General features: G+C 43.7%; 1 protein-coding gene across 1 annotated transcript; it reads left to right on the top strand.

Moving 5' to 3' along the window:
- Positions 1 to 6: 6 nt before the first annotated feature.
- LOC121303981 (serine/threonine-protein phosphatase 2A 65 kDa regulatory subunit A beta isoform) lies at positions 7 to 11529 on the top strand. The gene is made up of 12 exons (XM_041234878.1): positions 7 to 69; positions 1157 to 1304; positions 2472 to 2627; positions 4334 to 4448; positions 4768 to 4838; positions 6839 to 6973; positions 7394 to 7567; positions 7891 to 7951; positions 8743 to 8897; positions 9520 to 9662; positions 9982 to 10073; positions 10531 to 11529. Exons 2-12 carry the CDS (start codon positions 1191 to 1193, stop codon positions 10545 to 10547), a joined length of 1233 nt encoding a protein of 410 aa, XP_041090812.1. The 5' UTR covers positions 7 to 69; positions 1157 to 1190; the 3' UTR covers positions 10548 to 11529.
- The last annotated feature ends 4509 nt before the right edge of the window (positions 11530 to 16038 follow it).

The raw sequence follows: 16038 nt of genomic DNA, 5'->3' as shown, positions 1-16038 counted from the left end.
CTCCGCCTGCGGTCTCTTCAGTGTCTGCTACCCCCGTGTCTCCAGCACCGTGAAGGCTGAGATCAGACAGTGAGTCCATGCGCAGCCGTGCTGTCTTTAGCACTGCAAGAGAGCATGTTAGTGTGCTGGAAGGAGCAACAGCATGGGGAGGCAGGTGTACAGCTGCGGCCAAAAGTTTAGCATCACCTACAACTTTAGAATTTAGACTTTTTTAAACTATGAACAGAATTTTAGATCTTTATTTAGCATCATGTGATCAAAGAAACTACAAAATGATATCGCAAGTCTACCAGAAGCCAGAATAGTAGTACATGTTAGATTTTGAAATGTCACTTTTCAGTTTTTCATGAAGCATGTGGGGAAACTACAAAGCGGTGTGTAATTCAGTATGTGACACGTAACATTATTCAGCAGGTTTCATTCCACTTGCAAAACATTTGTCCAGAGCAGTAGGTAAGCCATTTGTTTAGAATCGTTCCTGCTTAGCTTTGATCTGATTGAGTTTGGTGACAGAGCAGTGCCAAGCACCCATCCTGTGAGACTGTATAAAGCAGGGCGGAGCACACATCTGGTTGAACAGAGAGAAAGCATGACCGCAGTATAACGGCACTTTGTGCCTCAATTAAATGACATTCAGTTCACACTAAATTTAGTGACTGAATTTACATTCAATAGAACTATGAATAAGATGATCAACATGTTCCTTTCACTTCTATTAGGCTGCATTATAATACAATACTAATGATGCTGTCTGATGTTTAACTATGAATACATTTTAATGTTGTTTTCACAGACTGAAGATAATAGCTTCAGTCCGAGTCTTGCTGCTGAATCTGTGTCCACCAGACTGCTTTTGCTGTGCACATTTTTCTGTGTGATGTTTGTTAGCTGTGAGAATCCACCTGCGTACAAAGCTGTGTTTTTGTTTGTTTTTTTAACTGGTTTTACAGGAGTCCTGACCAGTATTCTCATGAGACAGAGACTGGGGTTTAAAGCTACCCCAGGGTTCTGAGTGGTGTCTCCAGCTCTTGGCACTTGGCCTTGTCAGTAATGTAATATAGCTGAAGAAACTGTGAAAGCCAGGTCTGTGTGCAGGTCTAGCATGCGTTACTGTGAACCTGTTTCCTCTCTTCCACTCATGTGTTTTATCTTCCAGGCATTTCCGGACCTTGTGCTCTGACGACACTCCAATGGTGCGCCGAGCTGCTGCTTCCAAACTGGGCGAATTCGCCAAAGTGCTTGAGCTGGACTATGTGAAGAGTGACATCATCCCTCTCTTCACTACACTGGCTTCTGATGAGCAGGTATGTAGAGCGCTGACTGTGTGCGTGGGTGATTCTCTAACACTGCATGAAATCTAGTGAAGGAACGAGTTGAGTCACACTCTGAGTGGTCTCTGGAAACTTCCCAAAAATACAACCCTGCATCTACCCTTCCAAACACCCGAACCCTGTATCTCCTGCAGTCCTGGCTAATTTCACAGACCCCAAATAACACTCCTCTCGGACTGTTACTCATGAGAACGTTAGGAATTGTAAGCTGGGTGCTAACAGGTCCTGCACAGGGCAGGCTGATGTCTCTTTGAAAACGCTCCAGGCTCATTCTTCACTCTTAATCCAGAGATGACTCTGTTAGTACAATGTAATGACATGATGTCAGTTGCAAAGGTGCACTCCCCACCCCACTTCATTAGAACGATTCCCTTTGTATAAAAAAGGGTGTTGAGGCCAAATTTCAGCTTCCATTTGCGTACTTTGGCCGCGTGCTTTTTGTGGCTCATACCAGACACATGAACCAGCAAAGTTTCCTTCCAAATCCAAGCCAGTTAACAGAGCCTGAGAGTAAATCTCAATGTTAACACTGAATGGGGTACAATGGCAAGCGTTGTACTTTTTAAAATGGATTTGTGTGTCTGCAGTGTTTTAAAGCACAAGGAACCTCATATCCTGGTAACCGTCTGCGTGGTCTCCCTAGTGACTGGCAGTTTCTTTGATTGCAAGTGGGATTTAGTAAAAACATCAGTTTGCAGTCACCAGTGGCCCTTCTTGCAGTAGTTGAGTTTATTCTGCTTGAGTTTGAATAATTACATTATGCTGATTGTACAAGAAGTCATTCAGAGGGCAAACTGTAGCAGGACTCTAACAGGTGCTTTTTTATTTTTCTAGTGGTAGAGCACATAGAACATTGTTTTTTTTTAAATGACCTTTTTTGAAATATCCATGCTAGAGTAAACATGCGTGTGATTCACTTGTTGTGACTGTCCTCCTTTTAACAATAGCAGGAGCCCTTGTTTGCTTGGACCTGATGATGAAGTGAACCTTCCTTATGTGGAAGCGTGATGCATGCCCTGTGATCGCAGGTTCCTTGCACTAGTGCTTGTGTGTCTCTTCAGGGCTCTGCAGTGCTTAGTAACTGTGCTCGTGTCTCTCTTTAGGGCTCTGCAGTAACTGTGCTCGTGTCTCTCTCTTCAGGACTCTGTGCGTCTGCTGGCAGTGGAGGCCTGTGTCAGCATTGCCCAGCTGCTCCCTCAAGAGGACCTGGAGGCCCTGGTGATGCCCACCCTGCGCCAGGCTGCGGAGGACAAGTCCTGGCGTGTGCGCTACATGGTGGCAGACAAGTTTTCAGAGGTGACCTTGGGAACTGGGATGTACAAATCCAGCTTTAATAAAGCTAGTGGGAGCATCCTTGGGAAAGATGTTTGTATTCGCACTGACTAATCCTTCCCTCAGAGGTATTTTCCATACTGAAATGAAGGGTGTGTGTGCAGCAAGTAAGTGCTACAGAGCCATGTCTGTGTTGTACAAACCTGTTCCTTGTTTCCTACATGCACAGCCACTAGGCTCTGTGTAGCTTCCTAGTGTGTAATAAAAGCATGGCTGAGACATGATGGTGGTTAAGAGGGGCAATGCCAAATAAAAATGAAATCTGAAGAGCTCAGCATTTCCATTGGCTTACTTTTTTTACAACTTTTAGGTACAAAGTAACTGGTTCACTTTTTATACGTTGTCAAACGATCCATGTACAAATACTAAAGAAAACGGTTCATCTTGGCGAACATTTTAACAAGAAGTTTATCATTTGAGTTTTACAATCCAGGCATTTTTAGAGAATGTCATTGTTTTTCTTACATTTTTAAAATGAAGTGTGGGTAGCTTTATTTAGGTTAAATCAATTCTGTTAGTGTAGATTAAAGCTGTACCCTGAAGTTGCATATTTCCAGTGAGGGTCTGCAGAGTTTCCTGTCTGCAGGATATTGTTGCAATTCCACCAGTCTCCAGTACTTTCAGCTTTCATTTGAGATATAAATAGTCCTAAAAAACAAAACTGAATCATCCCAGTAGAAAGCTGCGTTGTGTCATTCAGAATTCGTTCACCTGGTAGATGACTCAAATCACTTGGTGGTCACGAATGGAGTGATTCATTCCAAGCCCTAGAGAGATGTGCATCTCCTGCCCACTCATCAACGCTTCATCATAAAGTTAGCAAACTGGACTAACTTTCTCCCTGCCATTGCTGCTAGAGGTCTGCTTCTGCTGTTCCACTCTATCCTGTTCATCTTTGAATAATAATATATAATCATGAGGGAAAGCTTGGAAGGAACCCTCAGTCGGCTAGTGCCTTCATCAGTGTTTGGATCGTTTTAGCCCGGATTGTCGTCCCTTGACTGGTTTTCCTGTCAAGGGGTGACCTCTAGTAATGGGCACTGCGAAGGTTAAATACTGTATCGCAGTCCCCCTTGCTTTTCAGTGTCTAGCCAGAAAGCAAACAGTGGCTCTTTAGGCTGGATAACTCTGCATCTAACAGTAGGTTACAGTCCCTGATTTGACAAATTAATTTCCTTATCCACAAAGCAACAGACACAGTGATGTACTTCTCTATGCTGTGTGTTCACTGGCAGTCGTTTCACTTGCATTCCCTCTGTCTGAACTGAGCTTGTGTCTCCTGGCAAAGTGCTCCTGTGACCTGCTGTACTGCTTCCAGTGACTCTGCTTGTGTAACATAAGCTGTGTAGGAGTCCCTCTACTCAGTTTGATGCGGTGTGCCTGTGGAGTGATTGTAATCCAGCACGGAGTCTGTATCTTATCATGGAGGGCAGTTCGTTATACTGTGTGTGTGTGTGTCGCACTCGTTTCCAGTTGTAATTTTATGAAGACTTGTTCAGTCACAGGGCTGTGTGAACGAGACCAGCATGTACAGCACCTCTGTTTTCAGCGCTGCTGCAGGGCTCTGTGAAAGCCTTTTATTTACACTGCTATTTTTAACTGTACATTTCATATTAAGCATATTGTTACTGGCTCTGTGGTCAATGCTCTTTCTTCCCTCGTCCCTTCAGCTCCAGAAAGCGGTGGGTCCAGAGATCACCAAGAACGACCTGGTCCCTGCGTTCCAGAACCTGCTGAAAGACTGCGAGGCCGAGGTGCGAGCAGCAGCCTCCAACAAGGTGAAAGGTGAGTGCTGTGCATTACCCTTCAGCAAAGGTCACTTTGAAAATTAGGATCCCTTTGTAAGGCAATGGAATGCTTTGGTTTAAATCAGATTTTTTTTAAGGTGTTTAGTAACCCTCAGACTCTCGGTGGTGTCTTTGGTTTCAGGTATAGTGTAAATGTAAAGTTTTTTGTAAGTTGTTTCTGTGTCTGCTTTCCACTCAAAGCATCGTAACCTGGAGTCTCCACAGCACACAGGACTCTGAAATGCTCTTGATAGATCTGTCTCTATTGAAAGCGGGTCTGGATTGGTCACTAACGTTCCGTCTTTGTCTCTTTCCAGAGTTCTGTGAAAATCTACCTGACGACAGCAAAGAGAATATTATCATGAGCCACATTCTTCCCTGTGTCAAGGTACCATCTCATTTTGGGTGTTTGCTTTTCTATTGCAGGGCAAGCTAGACTAGTGTTCTTCAGGAGTCTTGAAACCCTGTAGTGCGTTTCATTGTCAAAGCAGATCTACAGTGAACAAGGCTTTCCAATACTAAAATCCAAGTGCATTCTTTCAAACACAAAAGATGTTTAAAGAGGGTGCAAAGTAACTAGAAATAAATCTCCTGGCTTTAGGTGCTTTAAGTCGACAGCCTGTAGCAGAGTGTGTATAGAGCACAGCTCTGAGTGTAGCCATGGAGCACTTCTGTTTATACTCGGATTATCAATGCTCACAGCGTCAAAGCCTTATCTTTTTAAAAAATAACTGTTTAAATCTGGAGCCGCGAGTATTTACTTTGTTCCATGTCTGGGTTTGTCTTTCTCATTAAAAGACCAGACGATATCTATCAGTTCGATAAGAAACAGAAAGCTTCTGTTCAGTAGCCAGATACGAGTGGGGAACAAACACCCAGCCTTTTAAACTCCACCGCGTGAGACCTGCTTAAAATACTCTCTCAAGCTGTTTGGCAAATACCGGTATACGAAGTGTGTTCACACAGGTGAGTCTTTACAGCTAGAGGGCGCTAGCTTAAAACATTAGCGTAACCCTAGAAACAGGCCTCCTTGGTTAGTTATGCTGGAGATAAACATCAGTCTGGTTTCTTATGTGGAGCAGAAAGCTTGGAACTAGAAATGTGTGTGAAGATTGTTTCCTTCTCTCCAGAAGCAAGAGGAGACTTGGCGCTTACTTGGGTTGCCAGAAAATGATTTTCTATTTGTTTTTATATAAAGCTTTCTTCCAATCTTGGACTTGTGTTGTGCAAAATGTCCCCCCCCCCCAGATGTTTCTTTTAAAGAATATGAAGAAATGGGTCGGCCCCCCCCCATGTGTGCTGATATTTACAGACAAGCATGTTTCCTTCAGAACTAGCAAGTGGAATGTGCAAAAATGGTCTTAAAGGGTTTTGAATTTTAGTCCGGATTGAATCATCTTGTTTATTTTTCTAGGTTTAATGCACCATGCTGATAATTTATGCATTCATTTATCTACTGTGAAACCTCTATTCAAGCTAATTGAGACGCGTCGCTGTTTTGCTCTCGTAATTCCAGCCCAGAGGCTACAGTTGAGTACAGCTCTCTCTGACGAGGGTGCGTCTTGCTGCTGTCTCCTGTAGTACTTCATCCGCTGTGAAACCTCTGTTCAAACTGTTGTGTTACTGAGGTGTTGGGATGATCGAGATTGTACTTCTGTAAATTTTATCATGCTTTAACCTCCCTGGAAACTTCAAGTAGAGTGGGGTCATCTTCTCTGGAAGCGGTCTTGATTTTCAAGCGCTGGATAAGTCTTTGTGTAAATGTGTGGTCATGGCTGTGGTTTCTTGGAGGAAGCTGCTGGAACCGCTGTAGTAATTCAGCCCAGTTCAGGGTTCAACTGCACAGTAAACCATTTACGTGGACAAGGTTAATGATCCCTGTATGTGCAAATATACCAAGGTGACCACATGAGCTGGAAACGCTGTGGTCTGTAATGTGCTGGAAGGAAGCTGGCTGGAGCCTGTTCTCGTCCCTATGCATTGTACTTGTCACTTTGTGATTTAGTGTATTGTTGGATTTGGTTACAGTTGTCAAGGGATTAGTGAATTGGAGGACGAGGTAATAGGAAAACCAAGAACCGTAGCATTCCATGTGAGAGAATTTGACACTGGCTGTTTCATACACGCACGCTTCACAATGCGAAGAGAATCCATTCCCAAGGTATCTGCACACTGTGTTCCATTCAGGGGCATGTCTTTGGTGCATATTGTCATGTCCACTTAGGCTGAAGAATTGGCAAAACTGCACTCTAAAAATGACCTCCCAAATGCACAGTTCATTTTTTAAAGCACTGATTTTTTTATACCTGAAAACTATCAATGCTCAACCAAAATTAAGATGAGCAAAGTCTTGTGTGTTAATCTGGTGGCGTCTTTTGAACCCTCCAGGAGCTGGTCTGTGATACCAACCAGCATGTGAAGTCTGCCCTGGCCTCTGTCATCATGGGTCTGTCCACGATCCTGGGCAAAGACGACACCATCGAGCACCTGCTGCCTCTCTTCCTGGCTCAGCTGAAAGACGAGGTAAGGGTGAGCGCGACTGGGGCGCTCGATTCAAATGCAGTGCCCCTTTCCAACTACCTTGGAGGGAAATCGAAGAAGCTATTTGGGAATTGTATTCAGAGTCCAGGCACATGTGAATAAGATCCTGTTCCAGATAACAAAACGTGGTTTCATGTTTGATTTGCATGTAATCCGAGACATTTAAACTACCTGCAGGTGATCCTCTAGATAGAAAACCAAATGTGGAAACAGACAAGTAAGATACCTATTCAGTATGAATTTCATACATTGTTTATATACAGGAATGGTTCTCACAAACACACGCACATTTTTTTTAAATGCAAATACATGCAAAAATGCACCGCTAATCAAATCCATGGGACGTGTTGGATAACCATCCAATATAATTCTGCATAACTCATTTAAGATATCTCTCTCTAGTGCCCAGAAGTGCGTTTGAATATCATCTCCAACTTGGACTGTGTGAACGAGGTAATTGGAATCCGCCAGCTCTCCCAGTCTCTGCTGCCAGCGATTGTGGAGCTGGCTGAGGATGCCAAGTGGAGAGTGCGACTGGCCATCATAGAGTACATGCCGCTGTTGGCAGGGCAACTGGTAAGTTCTTCCAGCCGCATGCAACTATGTGGGCTTCTCTTCAGTGTGTGCCCAGGCTTGGGCTACAAATATGTGGAGCTGTGTGTCAGCCAGCTGGTCAACAGAGGATGTTGTAGTAGTGAAAATGCAGAGGTTATTGCACAGAATAGTGATGGTATTGTTTGTTAAACTGCCAGTTGTAAGCCTTGACCTGAAAGTGTTTTTGACAAATCTTCTAAAAATGTAGTCTGTGGATTGTGGTTGCTTATTTGCACTTTGGCATTACCATATCCTTTGTGTGGGATACAGAACGGTCCTAACATGAATTTTGTTTCCTTTTGAAGGGAGTGGAGTTCTTCGATGAAAAGCTGAATTCCTTGTGCATGGCTTGGCTTGTTGACCATGGTAAGAGAAACTCGTCAATAAAATGCAAATTCCATACACTGACAACAGTCCACTCGTAGACGTCACAAACTCGTCTGCAGTGTCTGGTAATGAATTCCCTCTGTTGAATGGTAAACGGCTTTCTCTCCAGCTTTGATCAGCGTATTTGTGTTGCTAGCACATGTCTGACAATCCACACGCCACCTGCCTGGTCTCCAGTAGCCTTGTACGAGTCCCCCGAGTGCACAAACTGCTGGCACCCAGTCAGGGTTCGCATGAGGTCACAGTGCTGCTCTGTACTGGAAGTCCTTACAGGAGCTGGCTGCAGGCCCCTGTGATCTACTGGCACAGCAGGCAGAGACTTCCACTTCTGGGCTCTCTGCCAGCCACTCCTGCAGCTCCTACACCAAACTAAGTGACTGGGAAGCAACGTGCAGGCTCTCTGGCTTGTGTTTACTGATCAGGGCTACAAAAGTTCAGCTGAACTCCACGTGGCAGAGGGCTCAGATAACACCTTCCTAACGAATGGAAACTGGGGAAGGCAGCTCAATAGCCCTGTGCTGGCTGTGTGTGGGTGTTTTTAACACTTGTACTGTTGCATGATTTTGAGGCTGAACCGTTGAACAGGGAAGTGTAAGAGTTGTTGCACTGTTACCAGGGATTGAAATGCGACCCCTGTTGCAAAGCTGTGTCACCCATTCCAGGTTAATACACTTGATTAACCATGGTGTATAGGCAAGCTCGGGTGTGTCTTATTAAACTCCCTGCAGTTTCCAGTTTTCATTATTTGATCTCGTTCTGTGTTTTTACAGTGTATGCCATTCGAGAGGCTGCCACCTGTAACCTGATGAAGCTGGTGGAGAAATTTGGAGCGGAATGGGCCCAGAACACCATCGTCCCTAAAGTCGTAGCCATGGCCAATGACCCAAACTACCTCCACAGAATGACCACCCTCTTCTGCATCAATGTGAGTGTTTGGCTTTCATACCTGGTCTGTCTTGGACAAGTTCTTCAGCAGAATGCATCAGGGAATAACCCATTTGAGATTCTCAGTGACCTGTTAATACAGTAACACTGCTCAATGCACTGGTAAACGGTTAGGTACCAGGGAGGCTTGAGCAGGGGTCCTGTGACCTGTGTCCCAAACGTGTGTGCGTGTCACGCAATCCTGCAATATACAAACACAATGAACCATTTGCCTGAATTTGAGACCTGTGTCTGTTCCACATTTCTACATGCTGTGATTGTAGATCCTTGGCAGGGTGTGTCGCTCACAGACCTCTGTTAAATGTGTCCAGGAACGTTCTCGGGCCTGTGCGTTAAGAAGCTACTAGGTTAGCTTTGTGTTCCCTGGTATTATCCCATGTAGCGGTGCATCCCTTTGCTATTCAGGATCAATGTAGACTTTGTATTTAGAGAAGCACAATCCAATACCATTTTAAAGACTGTATCTAGATTTATTTGTATTCTAGATAAACATGCCTCCTGAGGTACAGCTAACCAGAGGCTTGTTTCAGTCTGCTGCTGGCTTGTTACACTGTAGCTTTCCTTGATTCTGACATGCTTTTAATGGGAACCTTGGTCTTTAGGCTCTGTCTGAGGCTTGTGGTCAGGATATCACGACAAAGCAGATGCTGCCCATCGTCCTGAAGATGTCTGGAGACCAGGTGGCAAACGTGCGCTTCAATGTTGCAAAGTCCTTGCAAAAAATAGGGCCGGTTCTGGAGAGTAGGTAAGTTTATCTTGAACTTCTAAACGGGGGAATATTGGACGCTGACAATGCAGTATGTTCCATAAATAACCAAGTAAACTGCTTGTCTTAATTTAAGCTTCTGTCTCGTAGCATGCGTTGATAAATCCATTGCCAGTTTTAACACGTTCAAGCTCACGGCTAGATGTTACAGATTCTCACTTTGAGGTGAGAAGGCATTGCAAGAAAGCAACTGCTCCAGCAGACTTGCAGCCATGTAAGAATTGCATTGCAGGCTTGTCTTTACAGGGGGGCGGATGGGACTCTGTTTTATACTCAACTTGTTCTTCCTCAATTCCAGTGCTTTGCAGGCAGAAGTGAAACCAGTGCTAGAAAAACTGGCCACAGACCAAGATATGGATGTCAAGTATTTTGCTCAGGAAGCTATTAGTGGTATGTATTTCTAACAATACTGCATTTTTTCCATTAGCTTGTGGGCGACTTCAAAATCCAGGTTGTTAACTTTGTGTAGTGCAGACTGTCTAAAATTGAGCCATTTGGCTAAAAGCACTCCAGTGCACTTCAAAGTACTGGCTGTGTTGTGTGTACATGGCCTGTTTACTGCAGCACTGTAACAGGACCCCGCCCAGCTGTTTGCGGAGTCTGTGCTCTGGTAAGCAAGGGCTGACCTCCACAGTGCTGCTGCAGGTCACTTTCTTACTAGGGTGACGTCAGGCTGCCTTGTTTTGTGTTTGCTGTTTATCCTGCTTTATGAACAGTGAAATGGCTTTTAATTGGCTGAGTATGTGATTGAGGGGAGTGGCTTGAGTCGGACTTGGAAGCTAACCGATTTTGGGAGTGGTGTTTGTTTTTGTTTTTTTTCCTAACTTCTCTTCTCTGCTTTTTTTAGTACTTGCCCTGGCATAATGAGGACCAGTCTGCTTTTAGCACAGGACTGTAGTGAACGGTTTTTCTGCTGAAACAAGACCTCCAGGACTATCGCATCTATTTATTGAAATTCAGAAGCTACTCTGAAGATGTGGTGTTTAAATCTGTGTTCCCTGAATTGCTTAATGTGTTGCTCGGTGTAGGAGGAGAGTACAGGTTGCCATGGTAATGCCATGGCTTGCTCAAAGTTTAATAACTGCAGTAAATATTGGATGACATGCCCATTAGATTTTAAAATAGCAGCTCTCCCCAGTGCCTCTGGCTAGCAGTTATACATGGATATTGGTAAAACCATTTTTTTTTTTTCTCTATTCAAGGACATTTTGAAATGGTTGTGTTTTCCCACCCTTATGTGCAAGTTATGGACTTGAACTGAAGCTGGGGCCAGCACTGAGTGCACCAAACTATTGGGAACAAATGTTTTTTACCAGTTGTGTACAGGACTGTAACGTCTTGTAGAAAACTGACCATGCAAGCGTGCTAGAAACTTATTTATTGATTTGCTTTTAATGTATGTAAGTTTGCTTCTCGCTTCACAATAGTAGGGTTCAGATTCAAGTGTTCTGGCTTGTTTTCTGTATTCCAGTGTTTTAAGCATTTGTTGGGATTTTTAACACTTACTTTTCTTAACGTGGTTTCTTTTTCTTTTCTTTTTGAACTGTTTTTTTTTTTTTTTTTTTTTTTAAATGATAAAATAATGGAACTAATGACCATGTTATAATGCCCTTGCAGCCATAGAGGTGGGACACTTATAAATTCTCCTGGTTTGAGCGGGGTCAAACAATTGTCATTGTAGAAATGTGAAATGTGTGTTTGCTCCCCCCCTGCATAATGAAACTGAGAAACCTATTTAAAGGTTCTGGCAAAACCTTGATTTGTTCTGTGTCACTGTTAGTTTTGGTTTTTAGAAGGGACACTGTATTGTATGTCTAAGGGGGAAGTTAATAAAGTAATAAAGACATATCTTGGCTCTATTTTACTGTTAATATGGGTGCTTTTAGGCTGCTGTGGTAGGGCAGGTTATAGGGTCTCATGCAAGCAAAATATCTTGAATAGGAAAAAGGGGCCCTCATAATGAAGAGGAGAGAATAGTTTCAAACCGTGGCTAGCACTCTGGGTCCATGCATTCCAGACTCTTCGGGTCCAGCTCTATGAATAGTTGGCTTGTTTTCCCACTGACTCTGCATTTCAGGTCAGCGCCACAGCATGCAGGTGAGGAGGAAGAGCGGCATTTCTAAGCAAATCTGTTCCTGTGTTGGTGACTGATTGAAGCTCAATGTGCAAATGACTTGCCATGGTTCAGCTTTGAGATGGAAGCAGCCAGCGACACTCCCTGTAAAGCAGACCTGTAGTAGTCTATGGTGTAGCAGAGAGATTGCAAGTTATCACTTTTCTGTCCAGACAGGTTCCTAAATGTCTTTATCTTAACCCCCCCAGCCCCCAGTTGACCTGCAGTGCTGTAATAATAGACAGAGCCAATAGCCTGCCAGGTATGTAGCCACTCCCTGAAGCAGCTTCTCTGTGTCGACCGAGTTCCTCATGGGAAAGAGTGCAGGAGAGTTTTATCATTTTACAAATACTATGAAAAACACACCACAAATTCTTACACACACAAAATGTTTAACACAAGGTGAGCATCTTCCATGCAGCTGAAGTGAGCTGTGCAAAGCAATGCAGATGAGGTAAGGGTTAGTGCAATGCTTGAGTGCGCTGGGTGCTCCTTGAAAGCAGTTGTGAAGGTTGCAGAGCCCTGATTAAAATCCTAGTGCTAGTTCAGCATCACTTCAGTATGTACTGCTCCTTGGCTGCATCTAGCAATTATCCTGTGATCACAACATAAGCAGACTGAAGAGTCAAGACCAGTCGATTACCTTGGGATCTCGATACAGCGCGTCCTTTTATTTTAGCTTTGTGTCTGTGTCCTCTGTGAACCCAAGTTGGTACAAAGTCATTGATCTCAATAAAGGGTTTATTGCAAGGATGAAAGAGGAGAATGTTTCCTTCATCAATCCCATGAAAATCGTTCTGTCAGGGCTGGGGAAATGGTTCTGTGCTCTTTAATATTACAATGACAAACAAATCTAGCCAAATATTTCACACCGCACCCTTTGACTGCAAGACCTCCATCCTGCCCCTTTGCAACAGTTTGTCATTTATTTGTGTTAAACTTTTTAAAGGAAGTGTCGGAGCTCATTGTACGTTATTGCTTCACTTCTCTCTTACCTTTTTATTATGCAAAGTATGTGGAACTTTACTGACTTTATCATTCTTTAACCAGGAAATAAACCCAAAGAAACAGGGACCTTGTTTACAAGGGAGTCCTGGCAAGATGACCAGCAACAGAAAAGCTGTAATTTCATACCACTAAAACTGATTCACTCACAAAAACAAAACACAGTTCTCATGCATTCTCAATGAAATACAAAAAAAAAAACCAAATGTGTTTAAAACTGATCTTAAAGTCTGTTTTATGCAAGTTCCCAGTATATTTTTAATAACTGAGTGTACCTGAATTTATCCCCAGTGCAGGATGTCCAGCTCTGTTCTCTCATTGCAGTGATTCCCCACAACAGCTCAGGAGCCCTGAAGATCGGTGAACCTCCTCCCATCCCATGGCCTTGCTAATCTCCTCTATGCACACATACTGAGCTTCGCGGGTGTCGAGTGAGCTCCTGGTTTCTGCAGGGGTGTGCTTGAGCAGACCAGGTGCCTGGTCGGACTGTTCAGCCTCCCCAACCCGCAGGAGTGCCAGAGCCATTGCTCCCTGTGGACTCACTAGCTGCTTCACACAGCCAGGAACCTGCGCTCCCCTGACTGTATCCCCCCCCCCCCCTGCAACACCAGGTGAGCCACGCTGGGACCCTGTTGCTTTGTTTTATCATTGTGATTTTTATGAAACGGAATGGGATGTGAATAGCATTTGGAGTAAGATAGTGTTTTAGTAATGGTGTTTGCTAATATACAGATGATCTAACCTTCATCACATGTCTGTGGCAGCAGCTAGAACAGAAGAGCAGCTGCTGAACTCAGGGGAAAGCACTTCAAGACTTCTACAGAAATAAAAGGCAGTTTTCCAGTAATTTGCAGAAAAGAAACTGGCAGAAATGACTGCAGTAAAAAAAAAAAAAAAAAAAAAATTGAAATTTTGAAGGTTAAAAAAATTGCCGTTCACAAATCGAAGTTACCTTTTGAAATAAAGAATAATCAAATTTACAAAGCGAGCTTGCTGGGATCAGATCCTATTGACAAGGTGCTTGTGTGTCTTCAGTTGAGCGTTGTGAAAGAGATGGCTTTCCTCCTGTGTGTCAGACAAAGCCTGAAAAACCACAAAGTCAAGAAGCCACAAAATCCGCCAGTAGAGAGAAAAAAAAAAAAAAAAAAAAAGCACTTGGGATCTGACCTCAATATTATACTGCAGCGAAATCTAAATTCTATCCCGTCGCCTTCTCATTTAATCACATTTCATTCAAAGAAGCTCTTCACCTCGCTGCTCTGTGTGCATTGAAAGCATCAGAGAAGTGAAGTTCACATCAAGTGATTGTTGTACAATGGCCTAGACTGGAGTTGTAGGTTGATTGTGTTTTTTGATAAATGGATGTGATTGGAAACCCATGTTGTCTCTATTCAATTCACAATTACTCGAGCAGAAACTATAGCACTGTCGGCAGGGTGTGCGCAGAGACATGAAGCTCTCTTAATTTCATTCAGGGTATCAGAAACTACAGCACTTTGAATAAACCAGGCTTTTTAAAAACAATTATTAGCCCTAGCAGCAGCAGCATTATCCCTGACCCTCTGCTAAATAAGAGCGAACCAGAAGGCTGATTTCAAATCCATTTTCTTACCTTTTAGTCGCCTTTATCACAAGAAACGGTATCTCTAGATAACCAAGACTTCTTTCAAATCCATTTCTTACCTCTGATAAGCCCTCACGGTGTCAGCACAGAGAGCTTAGCAAGACTTTCCAACCCATTCTCTTCCCTCGTATTATACCCAGGCTTCTTTGAAATCACTTTTCAGTGGTTAACCAGATCTTCTTTCAGTCCATGGTCTCCCCATGTGTGAGCAGCACCATCGCTGTCCACTGGAGTGGCTCTGATCTCTGTTTGAAATGCAGCCTCTTCATGTGGATTCAGTGCGATCACCATGCTAGTGGGTTAAGGTTTCTTTTCTTGTTTTATATACTTTGATGTGGAATTTGCAGATATCTGAACACTATATAGGTTAAAGGCTGGGACTGTTGTTTCCTGGTACCTGTCCACTTCCTGTGCTTCGGGTCACTGGTCTAGTTGCATTTCGACAGCACACAGGAAGTGATTCACTTTACAGAGATGCACCAAATCAAAATCATGGGGAAAAAAACCATTGAGAATCAATCCCAAACCTTCTACAAAAACAATGAAAAAACACAAGAAATTGTTCAATTAATTCAACTGTTTTTATTCTCAACAGCAAGGTAGCTTATGTGTGGTGAACATTGATGCATGTAAATGTTCAGTATGTGTCTGTTGTGTGAAATGATACAAACAACATTGAGTGACACAATTACTGTTATTATTATTACTCATTATTATTTATAAATATTGCTATAATACTTTTATACGGCATATACTGATTGACCAGAAGCAACTATGAAAGAGAATGTCACTTCAGATATCATTTGAATCAAGTTTTTAAAATTTCTCTTACTTTTGTAAGACCTTTGCAATCATCCAGATTGGTTCTGTTGCTCTTCTTCACACAGAGAGTGCTGAGGGGGTGGGATGGGTTACCTAGTCATGTTGCTGAAGGAGACTCTTCTTCACACAGAGAGTGGTGAGGGGGTGGGATGGGTTACCTAGTCATGTTGCTGAAGGAGACTCTTCTTCACACAGAGAGTGGTGAGGGGGTGGGATGGGTTACCTAGTCCTAGTCATGTTGCTGAAGGAGACTCTTCTTCACACAGAGAGTGGTGAGGGGATGGAATGGGTTACCTAGTCATGTTGCTGAAGGAGACTCTTCTTCACACAGAGAGTGGTGAGGGGGTGGAATGGGTTACCTAGTCATGTTGCTGAAGGAGACTCTTCTTCACACAGAGAGTGGTGAGGGGGTGGGATGGGTTACCTAGTCATGTTGCTGAAGGAGACTCTTCTTCACACAGAGAGTGGTGAGGGGATGGAATGGGTTACCTAGTCATGTTGCTGAAGGAGACTCTTCTTCACACAGAGAGTGGTGAGGGGATGGAATGGGTTACCTAGTCATGTTGCTGAAGGAGACTCTTCTTCACACAGAGAGTGCTGAGGGGGTGGGATGGGTTACCTAGTCATGTTGCTGAAGGAGACTCTTCTTCACACAGAGAGTGGTGAGGGGGTGGGATGGGTTACCTAGTCATGTTGCTGAAGGAGACTCTTCTTCACACAGAGAGTGGTGAGGGGGTGGGATGGGTTACCTAGTCATGTTGCTGAAGGAGACTCTTCTTCACACAGAGAGT

The sequence above is a fragment of the Polyodon spathula genome, chromosome 36, assembly GCF_017654505.1.
Source record: "Polyodon spathula isolate WHYD16114869_AA chromosome 36, ASM1765450v1, whole genome shotgun sequence".
Taxonomy (NCBI): domain Eukaryota; kingdom Metazoa; phylum Chordata; class Actinopteri; order Acipenseriformes; family Polyodontidae; genus Polyodon; species Polyodon spathula.
The sequence above is the reverse complement of the archived record's forward strand: the minus strand, read 5'-3'. Positions and strand labels throughout refer to the sequence as shown.